Raw genomic sequence first — 21,905 nt, forward strand, 5'->3', positions numbered from 1 at the left:
AAACCATTGCTATAGGAGTTATTCTGTTGTCATGCCATTAGTCAGTATTAAATATTTAAAGATTTTTTTTTTTGTCCATTAGAAAGAGGTTCTGTTTTCTTAAATTATTTCATTATATTATGGTTGCTATCTTTTAAGGCTATTTCCTTTCTTCCCTTGGTGATCAAATGAGGCTTCCCACGTTGAGCTTAATTATACCACTGATGCCTGCTGTGGCTGGGCATCGGGCTTGGCACTTGCTTCCTTCTCTGCACCCTCCAGCAAAGCAGACATGCATGTTTTTGCCTGTTGAAGTTCCTTAACTGTATTGATTGCCACTCCCTCTGAGATAGGCATGGTAGGATGCTCATTTTACAAATGAGGAAACTGATGTATGGCAAGGTTAAGTTGTTTGATATTCATTACACGTAATAAAAGTTAGCATTTTGTTTTCTGATGGAATGGAATACAATGATAGGTTTTATTACTTTCTCATTATATTCCAATTTGAAATGTTTTCCACAAAATATTTATCATGACAGTGTAAAAACTTGTAGTAGAATGCACAACAAATTTGTTTCTTATAATTCTTTCTTGTATTTTTGTACAGTTATAGATGATGATGAAAGCATTAATAGTCTATAGCCTTTAAGGAACCCTTTTCTCTATCCTTTCTCAAAGACTAGAATGTTGTTTATAGAAACAAGTTTTGTTCTCTCCGTTGGTACATTAAAATTTTATGAAAGTTTAGGGGTTTCAAAATAGGTTTGTATTTTGGTTGTTTAGCACTTTTAGAGTGTTTTTTTTGAAGATGCAAGAGTACACGTGTCACTTTGTAACAACCTTAAATCCTGTCAACAGATACTTATGTGAACCAGAACTACATGGAATCTAATCACTACCTGTTTAAAAAATTGTTTTCCAATTCTAAAATTAGTGTATTCTTATTATGAAAAATTTAAAAAGTAAAGTACAGCAGCAGCCAAAAAAAAAAAAGTTTTGTCCTCATTACCCAGAGTAGAATATTCTTACCATTTTATGTTTCCTTTCAGCTACTTTTTGTGCATTGCAAACAATATACTAGCAAATTACAGAATAGTACAGAAGATGATATAATAAAATAGTATGCAATGCCACCTAAAGCAGATGTTAACATTTTAGTTCTTTGGATTAAACAGATTTTCAACCACTATATATATATATATATATATATATTTTTTTTTTTTTTTTTTTTTTTTTTTTTCCTTTGCGGTACACGGGCCTCTCACTGTTGTGGCCTCTCCTGTTGCGGAGCACAGGCTCCGGACGCGCAGGCTCAGCGGCCATGGTTCACGGGCCCAGCTCCGTGGCATGTGGGATCTTCCCGGACCGGGGCACAAACCCATGTCCCCTGCATCGGCAGGCGGATTCTCAACCACTGCGCCACCAGGGAAGCCCCCAACCACTATATTAATGATGAAATCCCTAATATTCTCTCCCTAATCCTATTCCCCATCCTCCATCTGTACCCCTGGCCCTGATCATCCCTGTCTCCTGACAAGAGGCAGCCACTATATCAAATCTGCTGTGTATCTAGTCTGTGTTTTTCTAGTTTTACTATGTATTGATATTTCCAAAAACAACATGAACACTGTTTTACATGTGTTTAAATCTACTTTGTAACATTTTGCTATTTGCTTATTAGTGAGATGTAGCCATGTTAATAAATATGTACCTCTTTCACTCATTTTTAACTCCTTGGTAGTATTTGTAGTATTCTTTCACAAAATACTACACCACATTATTCTCTTACCAATGAACATCTGGAGTGCTTTAAAAACATTTTCCTTTGCTATTACCCATAATGCTGGAGTGGAAATTCTAACACATGTCCTTTCTGAGCATGTGTGCGAGCTTTCTAGGCTGTAACTAGAATTGGAATAATTATTCGTAGGGTGGTGCTCATTTTCAGTTTGACCACGTGTTGCCAAATTATTCTGTTATATACCATACTAGAAATTTATAATCCCACAAGCAGTTAATGACTTTTTCTTTCTGCATCTATTTTCTTACATTGGCTTCAACACTTGGACACTTGGTATGTTCAGACTAAAATTTTTCACTAACCTGATGCTGCCTCATTTTAATTTGTATTTCCCTGATTACTTAATGAGGCTAAGCATATTTTCATATTGGCTCTTCAGATTTTTTCTTCTTTGTAGTTTAGATTCATGTATCCTTTGTCCATTCTTCACTTACATTATTATTCTATTTTTGTCTAATAGTTTTAAAGTTTTATTCATATTTCAGACTGTAAATATATCTGGACTTTATTTTTAAGAATGGAGTGAGGTAGGGGTCTAATTTTGTTTTTCTCCATATGGAAAATTAATTATTCCAGCACCTTTTATTGAATTTGTTGTTTCCTCATGATTTTGTAATGCCCCTTCTATCTTATTTCATGGTCCTAGATATGCTTAGGATTCTTAATCTATTCTCTTCTGTTTCATTGATCTGTTTGTCCCTGTGAAAGCACCACAGTATAATAAATTCCGATAGCTGGTAAGGCAAGTTCCACGTCACTTTATTTTTAATATATAGTTGAAGTTATTTAAAATAGAGTTTTATATTTTGTCTCCCCTCTACCCCATGTTTTTCCTAACAGTATAACATAAACACTCTTTCATATAAGAATCTGCAAAGTTTTTTTCTAATGTTGCATGATCTTGCCTTGTATATACTGTTACTTATGTAGCCAGTGTCTTGTGACTTAACACTGTTCTTAAGAGATAATGCTTCCCAGATTATAAAGGGGGGTGCTATCTCTGTTGTAGTCCAGTAAATTCCCTCTACACTGAGGAGGTAGAGTGCAAAGCCTGTTCCTGAGATGGGATAGAGCTCTTGTGACAATTGGGGCTGGGATTTGCCTGAAGATGGGTCTGACAGGTGAAGAGTAGGTGTGTTTGCTCTTGGTTCACAGCTGCAGCGACTCTCTGCTTCCCACTGCTGGTGACTGCTGGGACGGCGGGTGAATTTCTTTTGGAAGAGGGCAGAGTCTTCAAGAAGCAGTGTTTGTTTTTGTTAGTGAAGGCCATTATAATAGAAACTTTTTTTTTTTTTTTTCGGTATGCGGGTCTCTCACTGTTGTGGCCTCTCCCGTTGCAGAGCACAGGCTCTGGATGCGCAGGCTCAGCGGCCATGTCTCACGGGCCCAGCCGCTCTGCGGCATGTGGGATCTTCCCGGACTGGGGCACGAACCCGTGTCCCCTGCATCGGCAGGCGGACTCTCAACCACTGCGCCGCCAGGGAAGCCCTGAAAGAAACATTTTAAAGGGCATACAACCTTTATACCTTAATTGGTTTAAATATCATTTTGTGTGTGTTGTTTGTAATACTTGCCTATTATGCTCCTTCTAGTACTTTCACACCCTCCAGTGTTTCCGTCTCTTCTGTTTTAGTTCCTTTAATACTTAGCAATTTGGAGTCACTTTTTAATTACATTATCTGAAATTATTTACTATATTATAAATTTTTTTAAGCCAAAATATACTCAGGTTTAGGAAATTTTGTTTTGTCTTGTTTGTATACCTGGTTTCAGAGACAGGATTTGGATCTTAACTCCTGCTGAGAAGTTTTCTCCACTAGATTACCTCTTCTGTTTTATTCTTGTTAAAATGGCTTGGGTTTAAGTATCATTGTTGTCTGTCTTGGATCAGGCAGCACTGAAGATTTGTTTTTTTAATTTATTTTTGTTTTTTAAATATTTATTTATTTATTTACTTTGGTTGTGCCGGGTCTTAGTTGAGGCATGCGGGATCTTTAGTTGTGGCATGCAGGCTTCTTAGTTGCAGCATGTCACATGAGAACTCTTAGTTGCGGCATGCACGTGGGATCTAGTTCCCCAACCAGGGATTGAACCTGGTCCCCCTGCATTGAGAGCACAGAGTCTTACCCAGCAGACCACCAGGGAAGTCCCTTATTCTTTTTTTTTTTAATTTAATTTATTTTTTTATACAGCAGGTTCTTTTTAGTCATCCATTTTATACACGTCAGTGTATACATGTCAATCCCAATCGCCCAGTTCATCACACTGCCACCCCCACCCACCCGCCGCTTTCCCCCTTGGTGTCCACACGTTTGTTCTCTACATTTGTGTCTCTGTTTCTGCCTTGCAAACCACTTCATCTGCACCATTTTTCTAGATTCCACATATATGTGTTAATATACGGTATTTGTTTTTCTCTTTCTGACGTACCCCTGTATGACAGTCTCTAGATCCATCCACGTCTCTACAAATGACCCAGTTTCGTTCCTTTTTATGGCTGAGTAATGTTCCATTGTATATATGTACCACATCTTCTTTATCCATTTGTCTGTCAGTGGGCATTTAGGTTGCTTCCATGACCCGGCTATTCTAAATAGTGCTGGAATGAACGTTGGGGTGCAGGTGTCTTTTTGAATTATGGTTTTCTCTGGGTGTATGCCCAGTAATGGAATTGGTGGATCATATGGTAATTCTATTTTTAGTTTTTTAAGGAACCTCCATACTGTTCTCCATAGTGGCTGTATCAATTTACATTCCCACCAATAGTGCAAGAGAGTTCCCTTTTCTCCACACCCTCTCCAGCATTTGTTGTTTGTAGATTTTCTGATGATGCCCATTCTAACTGGTGTGAGGTGATACCTCATTGTAGTTTTGATTTGCATTTCTCTAATAATTAGTGATGTTGAGCAGCTTTTCAAGTGCTTCTTGGCCATCTGTGTGTCTTCTTTGGAGAAATGTCTATTTAGGTCTGCTGCCCATTTTAAGATTGGGTTGTTTGTTTTTTTAAATATTGAGCTACATTAGCTGTTTATATATTTTGGAGATTAATCCTTTTTCTGTTGATTTGTTGGCAAATATTTTCTCCTGTTCTGAGGGTTGTCTTTTCATCTTGTTTATGGTTTCCTTTGCTGTGCAGAAGCTTTGAAGTTTCATTAGGTCCCATTTGTTTATTTTTGTTATTTCCAGTAGTCTAGGAGGTGAATCAAATAAGATCTTGCTGTGATCTATGTCAAAGACTATTCTTCCTATGTTTTCCTCTAAGAGTTTTATAGTGTCTGGTCTTACATTTAGGTCTCTAATCCATTTAGAGTTTATTTTTGTGTATGGTTTTAGAGAGTGTTCTAATTTCATTCGTTTATATGTAACTGTCCAGTTTTCCATGCACCACTTATTGAAGAGACTGTCTTTTCTCCATTGTATATCCTTGCCTCCTTTGTTATAGATTAGTTGACCATAGGTGCGTGGGTTTATCTCTGGGCTTTCTATCTTGTTCCATTGATCTATGTTTCTGTTTTTGTGCCACTACCATATTGTCTTAATTACTGTAGCTTTGTAGTATAGTGTGAAGTCAGGGAGTCTGATTCCTCCAGCTCTGTTTTTTTCCCTCAAAATTACTTTGGCTATTTGGGGTCTTTTGAGTCTCCATACAAATTTTAAGATTTTTTGTTCTAGTTCTGTAAAAAATGCCATTGGAAATTTGATAGGGATTGCATTGAATCTGTAGATTGCTTTGGGTAGTATAGTCATTTTCACAATATTGATTCTTCCAATCCAAGAACGTGGTATATCGCTCCATCTATTGGTATCATCTTTACTTTCTTTCATCAGTGTCTTATAGTTTTCTGCATTACAGGTCTTTTGTCTCCCTAGGTAGGTTTATTCCTAGGTATTTTATTTTTTTTGTTGCAGTGGTAAATGGGAGTGTTTCCTTAATTTCTCTTTCAGATTTTTCATCATTAGTGTATAGGAATGGAAGAGATTTCTGTGCATTAATTTTGTATCCTGCTACTTTACCAAATTCATTGATTAACTCTAGTAGTTTTTTGGTGGCATCTTTAGGATTCTCTATGTATAGTATCATGTCATCTGCAAACAGTGACAGTTTTACTTCTTCTTTTCCAACTTTTATTCCTTTTATTTCTTTTTCTTCTCTGATTGCCGTGGCTAGGACTCCCAAAACTATGTTGAATGATAGTGGTGAGAGTGGACATCCTTGTCTTGTTCCTGATCTTAGAGGAAATGGTTTCAGTTTTTCACCATTGAGAATGATGCTTGCTGTGGGTTTGTTGTATATGGCCTTTATTATGTTGAGGTGAGTTCCCTCTATGCCCACTTTCTGGAGAGTTTTTATCATAAATGGGTGTTAAATTTTGTCATAAGCTTTTTCCGCATCTATTGAGATGATCATATGGTTTTTATTCTCCAGTTTGTTATTATGGTTTATTGCATTGATTGATTTGTGTATATTGAAGAATCCTTGCGTCCCTAGGATAAATCCCACTTGATCATGGTGTATGATCCTCTTAATGTGTTGTTGGATTCTTTTGCTAATATTTTGTTGAGGATTTTTGCATCTATATTCATCAGTGATATTGGTCTGTAATTTTCTTTTTTTGTAGTATCTTTGTGTGGTTTTGGTATCAGGATGATGGTGGCCTCATAGAATGAGTTTGGGAGTGTTCCTTCCTCCGCAATTTTTTGGAAGTGTTTGAGAAGGGTGGGTGTTAGCTCTTCTCTAAATGTTTGATAGAATTCACCTGTGAAGCCATCTGGTCCTGGACCTTTGTTTGTTGGAAGATTTTTTGTTTGTTTGTTTGTTTGTTTGTTTTTGCGCGGTACGCGGGCCTCTCACTGTTGTGGCCTCTCCCATTGCAGAGCACAGGCTCCGGACGCGCAGGCTCAGCAGCCACAGCTCACAGGCCCAGCCGCTCTGCGGCATGTGGGATCTTCCCGGACCAGGGCACGAACCCGTGTCCCCTGCATCGGCAGACAGACTCTCAACCACTGCGCCACCAGGGAAGCCCTGTTGGAAGATTTTTAATCACAGTTTCAATTTCATTACTTGTGATTGGTCTGTTCATATTTTCTATTTCTTCCTGGTTAAGTCTTGGAAGGTTATACCTTTCTAGGAATTTGTCCATTTCTTCCAGGTTTTCCATTTTATTGGCATAGAGTTGCTTGTAGTAGTCTCTTAGGATGCTTTGTATTTCTGTGGTGTCTGTTGTAACTTCTCCTTTTTCATTCCTAATTTTATTGATTTGAGTCCTCTCCCTCTTTTTCTTGATGAGTCTGGCTAATGGTTTATCAATTTTGTTTATCTTCTCAAAGAAACAGCTTTTAGTTTTATTGATCTTTGCTATTGTTTTCTTTGTTTCTATTTCATTTATTTCTGCTCTGATCTTTATGATTTCTTTCCTTCTACTAACTTTGGGTTTTGTTTGTTCTTCTTTCTCTAGTTCCTTTAGGTGTAAGGTTACATTGTTTATTTGAGATTTTTCTTGTTTCTTGAGGTAGGCTTGTATAGCTATAAACTTCCCTCTTAGAGCTGCTTTTGCTGCATCCCACAGGTTTTGGATCATCATGTTTTCATTGTCATTTGTCTCCAGGTAGTTTTTGATTTCCTCAGTGATCTCTTGGTTATTTAGTAACGTATTGTTTAGCCCTCACGTGTTTGTGTTTTTTACGTTTTTTTCCCTGTAATTCATTTCTAATCTCATAGTGTTGTGGTCAGAAAAGATGCTTGATATGATTTCAGTTTTCGTAAATTTACTGTGACTTGTTTTGTGACCCAAGATGTGATCTATCCTGGAGGATGTTCTGTGCGCACTTGAGAAGAAAGTGTAATCTGCTGTTTTTGGATGGAATGTCCTATAAATATCAATTAAATCTATCTGGTCTATTGTGTCATTTAAAGCTTCTGTGTCCTTACTTATTTTTATTTTGGATGATCTGTCCATTGGTGTGAGTGAGGTGTTAAAGTCCCCAACTATTATTGTGTTACTGTCGATTTCCTCTTTTATAGCTGTTAGCAGTTGCCTTATTTATTGAGGTGCTCCTATGTTGGGTGCATGTATAGTTATAAATGTTATCTCTTCTTCTTGGATTGATCCATTGATCATTATGTAGTGTCCTTCCTTGTCTCTTGTAACATTCTTTATTTTAAAGTCTATTTTATCTGATATGAGTATTACTACTCCACTTTCTTTTGATTTCCATTTGCATGGAATATCTTTTTCCATGCCCTCACTTTCAGTCTGTATGTGTCCCTAGGTCTGAAGTGGGTCTCTTGTAGGCAGCATATAGATGGGTCTTGTTTTTGTATCCATTTAGCAAGCCTGTGTCTTTTGGTCGGAGCATTTAATCCATTCATGTTTAAGGTAATTCTTGATATATAGTTCCTATGACCATTTTCTTAATTGTTTTGGGTTTGTTTTTGTAGGTCCTTTTCTTCTCTGTGTTTCCCACTTAGAGAAGTTCCTTTTGCATTTGTTGTAGAGCTGGTTTGGTGGTGCTGAATTCTCTTAGCTTTTGCTTGTCTGTAAAGTTTTTGATTTCTTCATCGAATCTGAATGAGATCCTTGCCGGGTAGAGTAATCCTGGTTGTAGGTTCTTCCCTTTCATCACTTTAAGTATATCATGCCACTCCCTTCTGGCTTGTAGAGTTTCTGCTGAGAAATCAGCTGTTAACCTTATGGGATTTCCCTTGTATGTTATTTGTCATTTTTCCCTTGCTGCTTTCTTTTTTTTTTTTTGCGGTACGCGGGCCTCCCACCGCTGCGGCCTCTCCCGCCGCGGAGCACAGGCCCTGGACGCGCAGGCTCAGCGGCCGTGGCTCACGGGCCCAGCCGCTCCGTGGCATGTGGGATCCTCCCGGACCGGGGCACGAACCCGTGTCCCCTGCATTGGCAGGCGGACTCCCAACCACTGCGCCACCAGGGAAGCCCTCCCTTGCTGCTTTCAATAATTTTTCTTGTCTTTAATTTTTTACAGTTTGATTACTATGTGTCTTGGCATGTTTCTCTTTGGGTTTATCCTGTATGGGACTCTCTGCACTTCCTGGACTTGGGTGGCTATTTCCTTTCCCATGTTAGGGAAGTTTTCAACTATAATCTCTTTAAATATTTTCTCTGGTCCTCTCTCTCTCTTCTCCTTCTGGGACCCCTATAATGCGAATGTTGTTGCGTTTAATGTTGTCCCAGAGGTCTCTTAGGCTGTCTTCATTTCTTTTCATTCTTTTTTCTTTGACCCGTTCCACAGCAATGAATTCCACCATTCTGTCTTCCAGGTCACTTACCCATCTTCTGCCTCAGTTATTCTGCTATTGATTCTTTCTAGTGTAGTTTTCATTTCAGTTATTGTATTCATCTCTGTTTGTTTGTTCTTTAATTCTTCTAGGTCTTTGTTAAACATTTCTTGCATCTTCTCGATCTTTGCCTCCATTCTTTTTCCGAGGTCCTGGATCATCTTGACTATCATTATTCTGAATTCTTTTCCTGGAAGGTTGCGTATCTCCACTTCATTTAGTTGTTCTCCTGAGGTTTTATCTTGTTCCTTCATCTGGTACATAACCCTCTGCCTTTTCATCTTGTCTATCTTTCTGTGAATGTGGTTTTTGTTCCAAAGGCTGCAGGATTGTAGTTCTCGATTCTGCTGTCTTCCCTCTGGTGGATGAGGCTATCTAAGAGGCTTGTGCAAGTTTCCTGATGGGAGGGAATGGTGGTGAGTAGAGCTGGCTGTTCCTCTGGTGGGCAGAGCTCAGTAATACTTTAATCCACTTGTCTGCTGATGGGTGGGGCTGCATTCCCTCCCTGTTGCTTGTTTGGCCTGAGGCGACCCAACACTGGAGCCTACCTGGGCTGTTTTATGGGGCTAATGGCGGACTCTGGGAGGGCTCACACTAAGGAGTACTTCCCAGAACTTCTGCTGCCGGTGTCCTTGTCCCCACGGTGAGCCACAGCCACCCCCTGCCTCTGCAGGTGACCCTCCAACACTAGCAGGTAGGTCTGGTTCAGTCTCCTATGGGGCCACTGCTCCTTCACCTGGCTCCCGATGCACAAACTACTTTGTGTGTGCCCTCCAAGAGTGGAGTCTCTGTTTCCCCCAGTCCCATCGAAGTCCTGCAGTTGAATCCCATTAGGCTTCAAAGTCTGATTCTCTAGGAATTCCTCCTCCCGTTGCTGGACCCCTCGGTTGGGAAGCCTGACGTGGGGCTCAGAACCTTCACTCCAGTGGGTGGACTTCTGTGGTATAAGTGTTCTCCATTCTGTGAGTCACCCACCCAGCAGTTATGGGATTTGATTTTACTGTGATTGCACCCCTCCTACAATCTTATTGTGGCTTCTCCTTTGTCTTTGGATGTGGGGTTATCTTTTTTGGTGAGTTCCAGTGTCTTCCTGTCCATGATTATCCAGCAGCTAGTTGTGATTCTGGTGTTCTCGCAAGAGGGAGTGAGAGCTCGTCCTTCTACTCTGCTGTCTTGGTTCCTAATCCCGTTATTCTTTTTTAAAAATTCATTTTATTTTATTTTATTTTGGCCACGCCGCACGGCATGCAGGATCTTAGTTCCCTGACCAGGGATTGAACCTACACCCTCTGCAGTGGAAGTGTGAATTTTTAACCACTGGCCTGCCGGGGAAGTCCACAAGATTTCTTCTTTTGTCTGCAAAATTTATGTGTCTTTTTTAAAATATTATTTATTTGTTTGCACCAGCTCTTAGTTGTGGCAGATGGGCTCCTCAATTGTGGTATGTGAACTCTTAGTTGCAGTATGCATGTGGGATCTAGTTCCCTTACCAGGGATTGAATCCAGGCCCCCTGCATTGGGAGTGTGGAATCTTATCCACTGTGCCACCAAGGGAGTCACCATTTATGGGTCTTGGTTTCCTGCTCTAACTATTCTAGGTTCAACTTCACTTGGACTCTTTCTGTATGTTATTGTGTTGAGATTATATTATTTTCAGTTGCATAAAATTGACATCTTTTAGAAGTCAAAAGCAGGAAGAAGTCATTGTCTCTTGTTATTTCAGATGCCATGACCTACACCTTTAATCCTGTTTGCCTGGTGATATCATGCCTTCTACTTTGATGTTAAAATATAAGATATTGAGGCATTTCTGTAAAAATGAATGGGAGTGGTTAAAAATTAGTAATATGTTGTTGAGTTTTGCAGATTGTTTTCCAAGAAGAACATATGAAAGGCTGCTAAGTTGTTTTGTGCCATTAAATGAAAATGGATTCATTGTTTAGTTGAATTTGAAGAATTGGGGTCTTATTTTTCTCTCAGTGTTCACATGCCTGCACAGGTCAGGTTAGTACCTTTCTCTATCAGGTGACCAGACCATGGATCTGGAGACCACGGAGAGGGCAGGGCTGTGGAACTGCTGGGTCCTGGGTAGCTTGTACAGATGATTTTCCCTGTGTCTTGTCCTGTGAGGACTGCAGTCGGCTTTCAGCATTCCTATCTGACATATCTGTTTATCCAAGACAATATATGCTACTTATCAAATCACCAGTAATATTTTGGGAGCAGGTAATTAAGCTGCCTGCAGGATTGTTGGATATAACTTCCTCATTTTCAGGTAGCTGGGCTGTGAATTTCAAACACGGCTAGTCTGAGACATATAATGAGATTTATAATTGTTAAAACATTAAAGCCACAGAGGCTTCATAGATTTCACCTTTGTTTCAGTAAAATGGCAAGTATACTTAGTGCAATTTGCAAAGAAAAAGAAATTAGTGTTCAGTAATCCTTACATTCACTCCCCTGTCCCCCTGCATTATGGATACAGAATTACTTATAACAGAGTAAACCCTGAAGTAGTTACTTAAGTAGTAGTTCTTGGACTTTCTAGCCTGTTACTTCCTGTTCATGGCTGGAAGGGCCAAGTGCCATGTGCACTGTTAGGGAGCTATTGCTGGAACAAAACCTCTCTCTCAGAGAATAGGTAATTGCAGAGATACTGGATTTCTCTTTTGTCTGGACTCTGAAGACTAAAGCAGGTTGGACGGTGCGATTCTAGATAAAAGCTTTTTGAGTTTTGGGGGGCCTTAGAAATCTTCTAAGGGATATCTTAGATATCTTCTGGGATAGACTATATTAGAGATAATGGTTAAGTAACTTATATAAGACTAGAAACTTAGGTTTCCTCATGCTAAATTCTGGTTCTAAGAAAGGTCAGGCTGTGTTGATGTAGTAGGGAGGAAATTGCATGCTGGAACATCTCTAATTCTATATTATATCTGGTCTTTTAAAAATGCAATTCTGATTTTGCTGTCCCCTATCTTATATCCTCTTAGTGGCTTTCAGTTGCACTTAGGGCAAAAAGCTAAGATCCTTAAACCAGATCCTTAAAACAGTCCCCAGGCCTTGGCAGTCGCCATTCTACTTTACATCTCTCTGAATTTGAATACTCTAGGTACCTCATAGAAGTGGAACCATAAAATATTTGCCCCTTTGTGGCTTGCTTATTTCACTCAGCACAACATCTTCAAAGGCTGTCCATGTTGTAGCGTATGTTGGCATTTCCTTTCTTTTTAAGGCTGAATAATAATCCCTTGTATGTGTATATTACATTTTGTTTATCCATTCGTCTGTCAGTAGAAACTTGGGTTGCTTCTACCTTTTGCCTATTGTGAATAATGCTGCTATGGACCTTGGTGTACCAATGGATTTACTTTTATGATTCTGTTTTTCCCCTTAGAGCTATAGCTTTTGATCCATATAGCCTTATGCAAGTTACTTAACCTCCCTGTGTCTGAGTTTCCTCATCTGCAGTGGAAATAAAATCTATTTGCCCTGAGGTTATGGACTGACAAGAAGAGGGTATGCAGACATACCCCTATAAGTTGCTGATATATGTATCCAAGCATGTAGAACTTGGTGGAACTGCATTGGCTCCCCAGAGCATGCCTTGGGCCTGGGCCCCTGCGTTCTCTGGAGCAGCGTAGAGCTCCCTGTGCCATTGGCTGTCCAGGTTGGGTGGCAGACAACTGATTTATTGCTACGTCACAAGTCTTTTTGAGCTTCCATCAATATTCTAGAAGAAATTACGTTCAGCAGTTTATGCACCTTCATTGAAGGCAATGTTTACAAACACTGGGCTCTTCTGGCTCTTGAGGCCCTGTCCTCACTAGAAGAGAAAGTAGGTGGTGCCTCAGTGTCCTCCTCCAGCCTCTGGAAGAGTCTGTCTCTGACTTACCTTTTGATATCAACTTGAGGATTAAACAAGATAATACCTGTAGATCATTTGGAACGGTATCTGGCACAATGTAAGAGCTCAGTAAATATTAGTTGTTATTGTTGAGCTGATGTCAATGATGCATTCCCCTCTCCCCCGTCTTTGTTGAGTCTCATTTACTTTCTTCTGATTTTATAGCATTATCGATTGTCTGAAAGTGGTTTTTTCATGCCATATTTATTATCATTGTAGTAGGTTATCAAGTTTGAATATGGTCATTAGGCTATAATTAACCATACATATTAATATAATTGTTACAAGGAAACCACTATACAGTTTAAAATCTTCTACTTAAAACAAGCTATACTTCTTACAATAAAAATTTTCCCATCAAGAAGAACTTAGAAAAGATAATTAACTTATTTTTCTGATAAGAGAAAGTTGATTTAACCAACAATAGTTTTATTCTTCAGATACTCCTTGTAAAAATGCCAGCTGTTGACCATGCACTTCACAATCCTTTGTGATTCCTATTCAAATCACACACTTCATTTAGGGCTTTGAGGAATTTAGAACAGTTTGGAAATCATAGTCATTACATCGTTTATATAAATTGTACTCAGCAGAATATATGAATCTTTTGATTAACATTTTAGGCATCAACTTACATAAAAAAATCTAGTCTTCAAAATGAATGTAAAATTGATTAAATGAGAATTCACATAATTTTTTTTTTTTTTTTTTTTTTTTTTTTTTTGTGGTACGCGGGCCTCTCACTGTTGTGGCCTCTCCCGTTGCGGAGCACAGGCTCCGGACGCGCAGGCTCAGCGGCCATGGCTCACAAGCCTAGCCGCTCCGCGGCATGTGGGATCCTCCGGGACCGGGGCACGAACCCGTGTCCCCTGCATCGGCAGGCGGACCCTCAACCACTGCGCCACCAGGGAAGCCCCACATAATTTTTAAAACTCAGTTTGCTGGGCTTCCCTGGTGGCACAGTGGTTGAGAGTCCGCCTGCTGATGCAGGGAGCACGGGTTTGTGCCCTGATCCGGGAAGATCCCACATGCCGCGGAGCCTGCGCGTTCGGAGCCTGTGCTCCGCAACAGGAGAGGCCACAGCAGTGAGAGACCCGCGTACTGCAAAACAAACAAACAAACAAACAAAAACCACAGTTTGCTAAAACTTATGAGTACTATCCATGTTTCCAAGACTGTAAAATTAGAATTTGAACTAATGGACTACCACTGCAGTAAAAAATATGAAACGTGAAATTTTCCTTCCTTCTAAATACATCATTAAGGCAATAATATTCTACATTAGGCACATTTCCTTTTTGTCTGATGATGTATTGCAGATAAGAATTTTAAAATGATATTAAATGGGCTTAGAGACACTGCAGACTGTCTTAGGGGGAATTGTTTGCTTGTGTTAAGGTCTGTTTATCCATCTCTTTTAAATTTAAGCTTAAATTTGTTTGTTTTATTTTTTGTTTTGGGTGTATGTTGCCTTTTACTTTACTTTTCTCCCATGCATTTGACAACTAATGTAAGAAACATTAGAAAGTCACCATAGAATTGAACTATGGAGAAATACAATGAAAATTGTTTTAACTTCTTTGTCTAGGGTGAAGAGATTTGGATTTTACAAGTGTGAGTTAATGAAGGCTTATTGTTATAATTTCTTAAAACTTGTTATTTTTGTATTTTGAGATAATACAAAAATAGTACTAAGACTTCCTGTATTCCCTTCACCCAGATTCCCCAAATGTTTACATCTACCACGTTTCCTTTATCATTCTTTCTCTGTATACATATTATTATTATTTCTGAACAGTTTGAGAGTAAGTTACAGAATGGATGTCCCTTTATTGCCAAGTATTATTTGAGGAGGTATTTCCTAAAAGAGCAAGGATATTTTCTCACTGAACCACAATACAATTTGCAGATTCAGGAAATGAACATTGTTATAGTACTATAGCAATAGTACTATAACGATTTAATATCACTAACAATTTATAGTACTATAAATCTGGCTTTAGTCAGATTCGTAGTTGTCTCAGTAACATCCTTTAAAATAAGAGAAAAAAATTCTTTTTTCTCATCCAGGATCTACTTGAGAATCACTTACTGCATTTACTTGTTATATCTCTTTAATTTCCTTCAATCCTGAACGGTTCTTCATTCTTTCTCTCTTTTGTGACCATTTTTTCTCTCTTTTGTGGCATTTTGAAGAGCACAGGCCATTTATTTTGTACCATGTCCCTCCATTTGGGTTGTGGTTATAATTTGATTAATAATTAGAGTAAGTTTTTATTCTATTAAAGTCCCTTTTGGTCAGTTACATCAGGAGATTTTCCATTTTTCCTTAGGTTTTCCAATTTTTCATAGGTGTGTTTTTTTTTTTTGGCCACATGGTGCAGCTTGTGGGTTCTTAGTTCCCTGACCAGGGATTGAACCTGGGCTCCAGCAGTGAAAGCGCAGAGTCCTGACCACTGGACCACCAGGGAATTCCCCGATAGTATTTCTTAATTAGGAAATTTTTTGATGCCTGTAGTTATAAATAGCTTTTTATTCCTGTTATTGTTTATGTGTCATTTCCCATTTTTTTCCTTGAGAGTTTTGCCAGAAATTTCTCTTTTACTGTCTAAAAGAATGAAATTTTAGTTTAGTTGATCTTCTTTATTGTATGTCTGTTTTCTGTTTATTTTTGCTCTTTATTATTTTCTTCCTTCTACTTTTCTTTGGCTTTACCCTGATATTAATTATACCAGCTTTACAAGACCAATTTTTAGCCCATTAATTTCATTTATCTACTTTTCTGTTATTAGTAATTAAGATTATAAATGTCCCTCTGTATCTCATATTTTTATATGTAATATTTTCTTTATCACTTGGTTCTAAGTATTTCCTAATTTACTTTATAATTTTGCATTTGATTGAGAGTTAATTTCCAAGGAAATGTGGTTCTGTCTGAATAAATAAATCTATCTTAATTGCTTTGGGGGTTGTGATCAGAGAGCATGTATGATACCAATTATTTTAACATATTGTGATTTCCTTTAAGGCCTGGAATATAATCCTCCTGAGGACTGTGCTCCCTAGGTCTTGCCCACTTTCACCTCAGCCTAGTCACAGCTAACTTTCTGTTTGGTCTGTTCTCTCTTGTAGCAGTTTAGAAAATACCTCAAAGTTAAAGCTCGGGTCAGTGTGGAAGCTCATCTCTCATACTTCCTCTTCCTGAACTATCTTAGCCTCTCCTTCTTGCCTGCATTGCTTGTTCTCCAGTGTCTCCACATAGGTGTATTTCATATTTGCCTGGTTTGTGTCCGGGATTAGAGCTGGGGGGGAAGAACCTACAGTTATGCTCAGGGTAGGTTTGGAAGTGACATTAGGGCCATGGGGCTACTATGGCCTGCTGCCCCTGGAGCTTTCTCGTGATAATAATCAAAAGGTATGAGTACACATAAGAACATAGCTCTTGGGTGTCTTATAGATTGATTTTAGTGAATGACAACCAAGTCAACAAATCTGATTATGAGTGAGGGATTTTGCTTTGAGTACTGTGCATTGAAGCAAAAATTGACTGGATGGCATACTTCTCATATATAAAAATTTTTGCCTTGATCGTGGTTTGAGATTTACTCATGAGAGTTTCTATTTCTACTTGGAAAAAACCATATGCTCATTAATTTTAAAATAGATTTGATGGTCTGAATGCTATAATTTGTGCTGGAGTTATACATGTAAAATTTTTGTAAAACTCTTAACTGAGCAAATCAATAGTATTGAATATATATGGGTATCAGTTAGCCATTGCCAAAAATAATGTCACATGTTACAGATTGGGTTCCTGGGAAACACATTCTGAGATGAGATTTGCATGCTGGAAGTTTATTAGGGAGTACTCTTGGGATCAACACACCTGTGGAAGAGAAGGGAAGGAGGCAGGATTGAACAGAGGGAGAAGGTAGGCTCTGATACAGTGTGAATGAAAGCCTCACCCTTTCCACTCCTGCATCATTGGATGCTGGCTGCCCCAGGAAGAGGGCATGACCTTGGGTGATGAACCTTTCTTAATTTGAGATCATTCCAAAGAGGAGCAGCGCTGTAGGCTGTTTGCTCACAGCACTTCTAAGCGTTGGGTGAATAAGCTCTTAATTCTCAAAAGGGAAAATGCAGTATCTATTACAATGCCCAGAATTTCATTGGCTTATAAACAACAAACATTAATTTCTCATGCACCCCTGTACAGATTGTCTAGGATTCTGCTGAACTGTACTGTGCTGATTCGGGTGAGAAGCTGCAGGTTAGGTCCACATCTGGTGCGTGTATCTCTCATCCTCTGTTGACAAAAGTCAGTAGCACAAGTCCAAATGCACAGGCTCATGTCAAGGCTCTGTTATGTCACACATCTTAAGAGCCAGTTGGCCACACAAGTCACATGGCCAGGCCCAACCTCAGCAGAGTGGAAGAATATGCTCCCTTGGAGGTCCAGGAGAGGGAGTGAATTTTTGCCAAACAATAGTCCAGTTTACCAAAGTGTGATTCTGCTTAATGAACAAAAGATAAGAATTCCACTGCCAAGATTTCATTGTCACTCTTTCTCCTAAAATACTTCTGTTTGTCATCTCCATCTGTTTTGAATGAGATGAAATGTGACAACACCTTCACCACTATTTGGCAGAGAGAACAGCTTGTGCTGAGTTCTTATGATTTTCAAAATTTAGATTTGAATGGATTTATGTGTATCTATATCTCTATTGAAAAGATGATATCTGGGGCTTCCTTGGTGGCGCAGTGGTTGAGAATCTGCCTGCCAATGCAGGGGACACGGGTTCGAGCCCTGGTCTGGGAGGATCCCACATGCCGCAGAGCGACTGGGCCTGTGAGCCACAATTACTGAGCCTGCGCGTCTGGAGGCTGTGCTCTGCAACAAGAGAGGCCGCGACAGTGAGAGGCCCGCGCACCGTGATGAAGAGTGACCCCCACTTGCCACAACTAGAGAAAGCCTGGGCACAGAAACAAAGGCCAACACAGCCATAAATAAATAAATTAATTAAAAAAAAAAAGATGATATCTTTGCAAAGTATTTATTTGGAGGGAGGATTTTCAGTTTCAAGTTCTTTATCTTATTTTAAATTGAGGTATACATATAATAAAGTGTATTAAGTACACTTAGGTGCACAGCTTATAAATTTTTACATATGTCTACATCCATATAACCACCACCCAGATGTAGATGACGAACATGGTTCCCTCATGCTTCTTCCCAGTCAATGATCCCCTCTTCTGAGGTAATCATTATTCTGACTTCTCTTATCATAAATTAATTGTTATTTTTCTCAAAATTCATAAAAATGGAATCAGCCAGTATGTTCTCTTATATGTCTAGCTCTTTGAGTTTTTATCTTAACTGATAAACTGTAAGTTGTTGGTTACATTGTCAAACTCCTACGTCTTTTCTTAGCTTATTTCTGTGAGTCTTCACTGGATGTTGTCTCTTTTGTTTTAGAAACTATATTTTGTGTTTTACTTATTAGCTTTTTGTGGTTAGATTAGACTGTACAAAAGTTTGTTCAGAAGAAGCTTCTATGTATGTCGGAAAGACAGAGTTAATATGGACTGCTAGCAAATAATGTGATCCTCTGGTTTCCTTTGTAAACCTGGCCATTGATTTTTAACAGGCTTATTCCTTAGGCATTCCACAGTACCTGTGTCTCATGGGATGTTTATTTTCTACACATACTGATCATTACTGCACTTTCCTCTGGGCTGCGGTCTAAATGTGTGGGCTATGGAGGTTTCATAGCTGTGGTCAACCTTAGTCCAACTCACTCTTTCCATTTGATCTGTGACACAATGCAGGAGCTAGTTTTCAAAAGCAAATGCTTACTTCAGTGTTCAGTAACACAAACACACTCTGTAAAGAACAGAACCTTTAAAAACAACCTGATCACCTGGGATTTTGGTTACAGTCACTTATAGAGGCTAGGATATTACTTTGGTACTTATTAGATAATAAGTACCAAAGCCTTATTAGGTAACAGCCCATCGTCATTTTAAAAAGTGCCTATAAGGAAGGCATTTGCATTCATCTAACATGAACAGAAGACTGAAAATCCATTCACGCTTTGAGTGGTTGGTATAATAACAGCTGAGAAAAGCTCATTTAATTCTGTGACTTTTGGTTTCAGAGCACCTGTTCAATATAAAAATTACTTGTATCTCCTGAGGAATCTCAGCAGCAGTTAATTTGTATGATTATTGATTTTGTTTTTTTAGTTATCCAGTGTAAATTTAGGAGTTTTAAAAATAGTTGTTTATGGAAATATATTATTATTTGAAGGGACCCCTCAATGCTGTTGATCTGTTCATTTTTATAGATCAGTTATCTAGAAACAATAGTTTTTTAGTTTCAGGGATGGTGTTAAGAGTGTATAACTGTAACATACAGTTAAAACTGCTGAATCTGTCAAGTGAGAGGTTAGCTACAGAAGTGGAATTTAGTTGATTCTGAAGTTTGCAGAGCATAAAGGAAGAATCAAGATCAATTCTAACATTTTTGTAACCCCTGCTGCAGAAGGGTGAGAAGAAATTCACTTGAAAGTTGAAGTTATTATTCCATGACTGTGACACATATAGCAAAAGACTGCACATGGTCAGTATGGTCTTAGCTGTGATTATAACTAGGAAATTGATAATGAAATCCTTACTTGCTTTTTGCTTTATGGAATCCAATGATTTATTTTAGGGGAGATGTCAGCCCTTGTTAAAGCAGTTAGTTACTGCCTTTAGCTCTGTCAACAAATTCATATTCAGCATCTTTATGTATCACAGTATAAATACATACTTCTAATGTGTATTTTAGCTAATAATTTTTTTCTCTTTAATAGATGTTAGTTGATATTGGAGCTTATTTTATGCTTTTGTACCAGTGGGGAACTGTCCACTGTCCCCTACCAGATATTTTGGGATCATTTATAAGCTAAATTTTTAAGAAACATAGATGTGACTCTATCCTCATTTATGAAATTTTTAATAATTATCAGAAGACACTTTTTGTAAAAGGTGTAAAACTTGGCTTTCACATGTTAGAAAGTTTGAACAGAACTAGTTCTCACTTGGCAAGGATTTGATCACCAACCAAATCTGTACCACACCTATATGCTTATCCAGACACAACTGACTGTCCTGTTCATCAGTTTTCCTGCTACACATACAAATACGCATGCATATTATGAATAGATCTTTTTAAAATAAGCTAGACCCAAGGTACTTCTGAAGAAAGCCACTTATATTATTCTAATCTATCTTTCCTCCTTTCAAATCACTCACCCTTGAAATATATATGAAATCCACACTGGCCCAGGTAGCTGTTCCAAGCAAGCCTGGTCATCTATTCTTGGTCTTACAGAGTTTCAACCAAGTTACTGTTTTTACGTGGATATATAATTTTGTTTGTTTTGTTTTGTTTAACATGGATGTGTAATTTTGTCCTCACCATTCTCAGCTTCATTGTTTTTTCTCTTGTTCTTAGTATATCATTCTCTTGCTCCAACCTGAGAATATTTTTTCTCACTCTGATACATCCTCTGTCTACATATTTTTCCCTTGTCAAGGAAGGCTGTGCCAACCTTATACAATAGCTGAAGTGACTCTGGCACTTTTAACCAAAAGGATGATGGAACTTTCTGGGTTCGCATTTTAATTCCTGGAGGTCCTAGATCTTCATAGTTAGGTTGCTGTAACAAACAAATGCATTTAAAAAAAAATACAGGGCTTTCCTGGTGGCGCAGTGGTTGAGAATCTGCCTGCTAATGCAGGGGACACGGGTTCAAGTCCTGGTCTGGGAGGATCCCACATGCCGCGGAGCAACTAGGCCCGTGAACCACAACTACTGAGCCTGCGCGTCTGGAGCCTGTGCTCCGCGACAAGAGAGGCCGTGATAGTGAGAGGCCCGTGCACCACGATGAAGAGTGGCCCCCGCTTGCCACAACTAGAGAAAGCCCTCACACAGAAACGAAGACCCAACACAGCAAAAATAAATAAATTAATTAATAAACTCCTACCCCCAACATCTTCTAAAAAAAAAGAAAAACCTTAAAAGGTACAAATCAACATGTTCTTAAAAGCAATACGTGGTGTTTTAAATAACTGCATAAATCCATTGTTTAAAATTTTTTTCTTGTGTTATTAAAAAAGTAAATACTAAGTATATTGTTGCTAATTAAGTGCATCATGCATTTTAATATTTCTGTTCTTAAATAATCTAGCAAGTTTGCATTTCTGGCTGATCTTTTCTCTCCATTTTCTTTGTTTTTTTTTTAGTTTCATGCTATGGATACGTTGTATAGGCACAGCTATGATTTGAGCAGTGCAATTAGTGTCTTAGTACCACTTGGGGGACCTGTTTTATGCAGAGATGAAATGGAAGAATGGTCGGCCTCTGAAGCTAGTTTATTTGAAGAGGCACTGGAAAAATATGGCAAAGACTTCAACGACATACGTCAAGACTTTGTAAGTAGAAAATTGTGAATTAAATTAAAGTTGGGGTGGGAATATTTTATCTGTTTTAAAAATTTGGCAAATCTTAAACTATTCATCTAGCAAGCCTCTGACGTAGTAATTTTCATCTGCTCAACGTAGAATGCAGGCCAGTGTTGTGGAGGGAGAAATTGACATTTGTCTTGAGCAGTAATTGTAAGACCCAGGGTCAGGAGGCCCTGAGTTCTTGCTATAAACCTTGGCAATATGAATTAATCCTCTTCACCTCTCTCTGAGTTCCAAGTTAAAAATATGCACAGCTTTTCTAACCATTTGCACTAAATATTTCTGATCTCTGCATTTTTTTTTTTTTTTTTTGTGGTACACGGACCTCTCACTGTTGTGGCCTCTCCCGTTGCGGAGCACAGGCTCCGGCCCAGCTGCTTCGCGGCATGTGGGATCTT

The 21,905-nt window shown here is 38.7% G+C and overlaps 1 protein-coding gene across 1 annotated transcript in view; it reads left to right on the forward strand.

Annotated features, from left to right (window-relative positions):
• Positions 1-21,905, forward strand: part of MTA3 (metastasis associated 1 family member 3) — a 127,756-nt gene that overhangs the window by 80,296 nt on the left and 25,555 nt on the right. The window contains exon 8 of the mRNA XM_082851646.1: positions 21,286-21,474. Within this exon, the coding sequence (XP_082707772.1) occupies positions 21,286-21,474 (189 nt within the window). The remainder of the gene's footprint in view (positions 1-21,285; positions 21,475-21,905) is intronic.

This window comes from Leucopleurus acutus (assembly GCF_964270905.1).
Source record: "Leucopleurus acutus genome assembly, chromosome: 12".
NCBI lineage: Eukaryota > Metazoa > Chordata > Mammalia > Artiodactyla > Delphinidae > Leucopleurus > Leucopleurus acutus.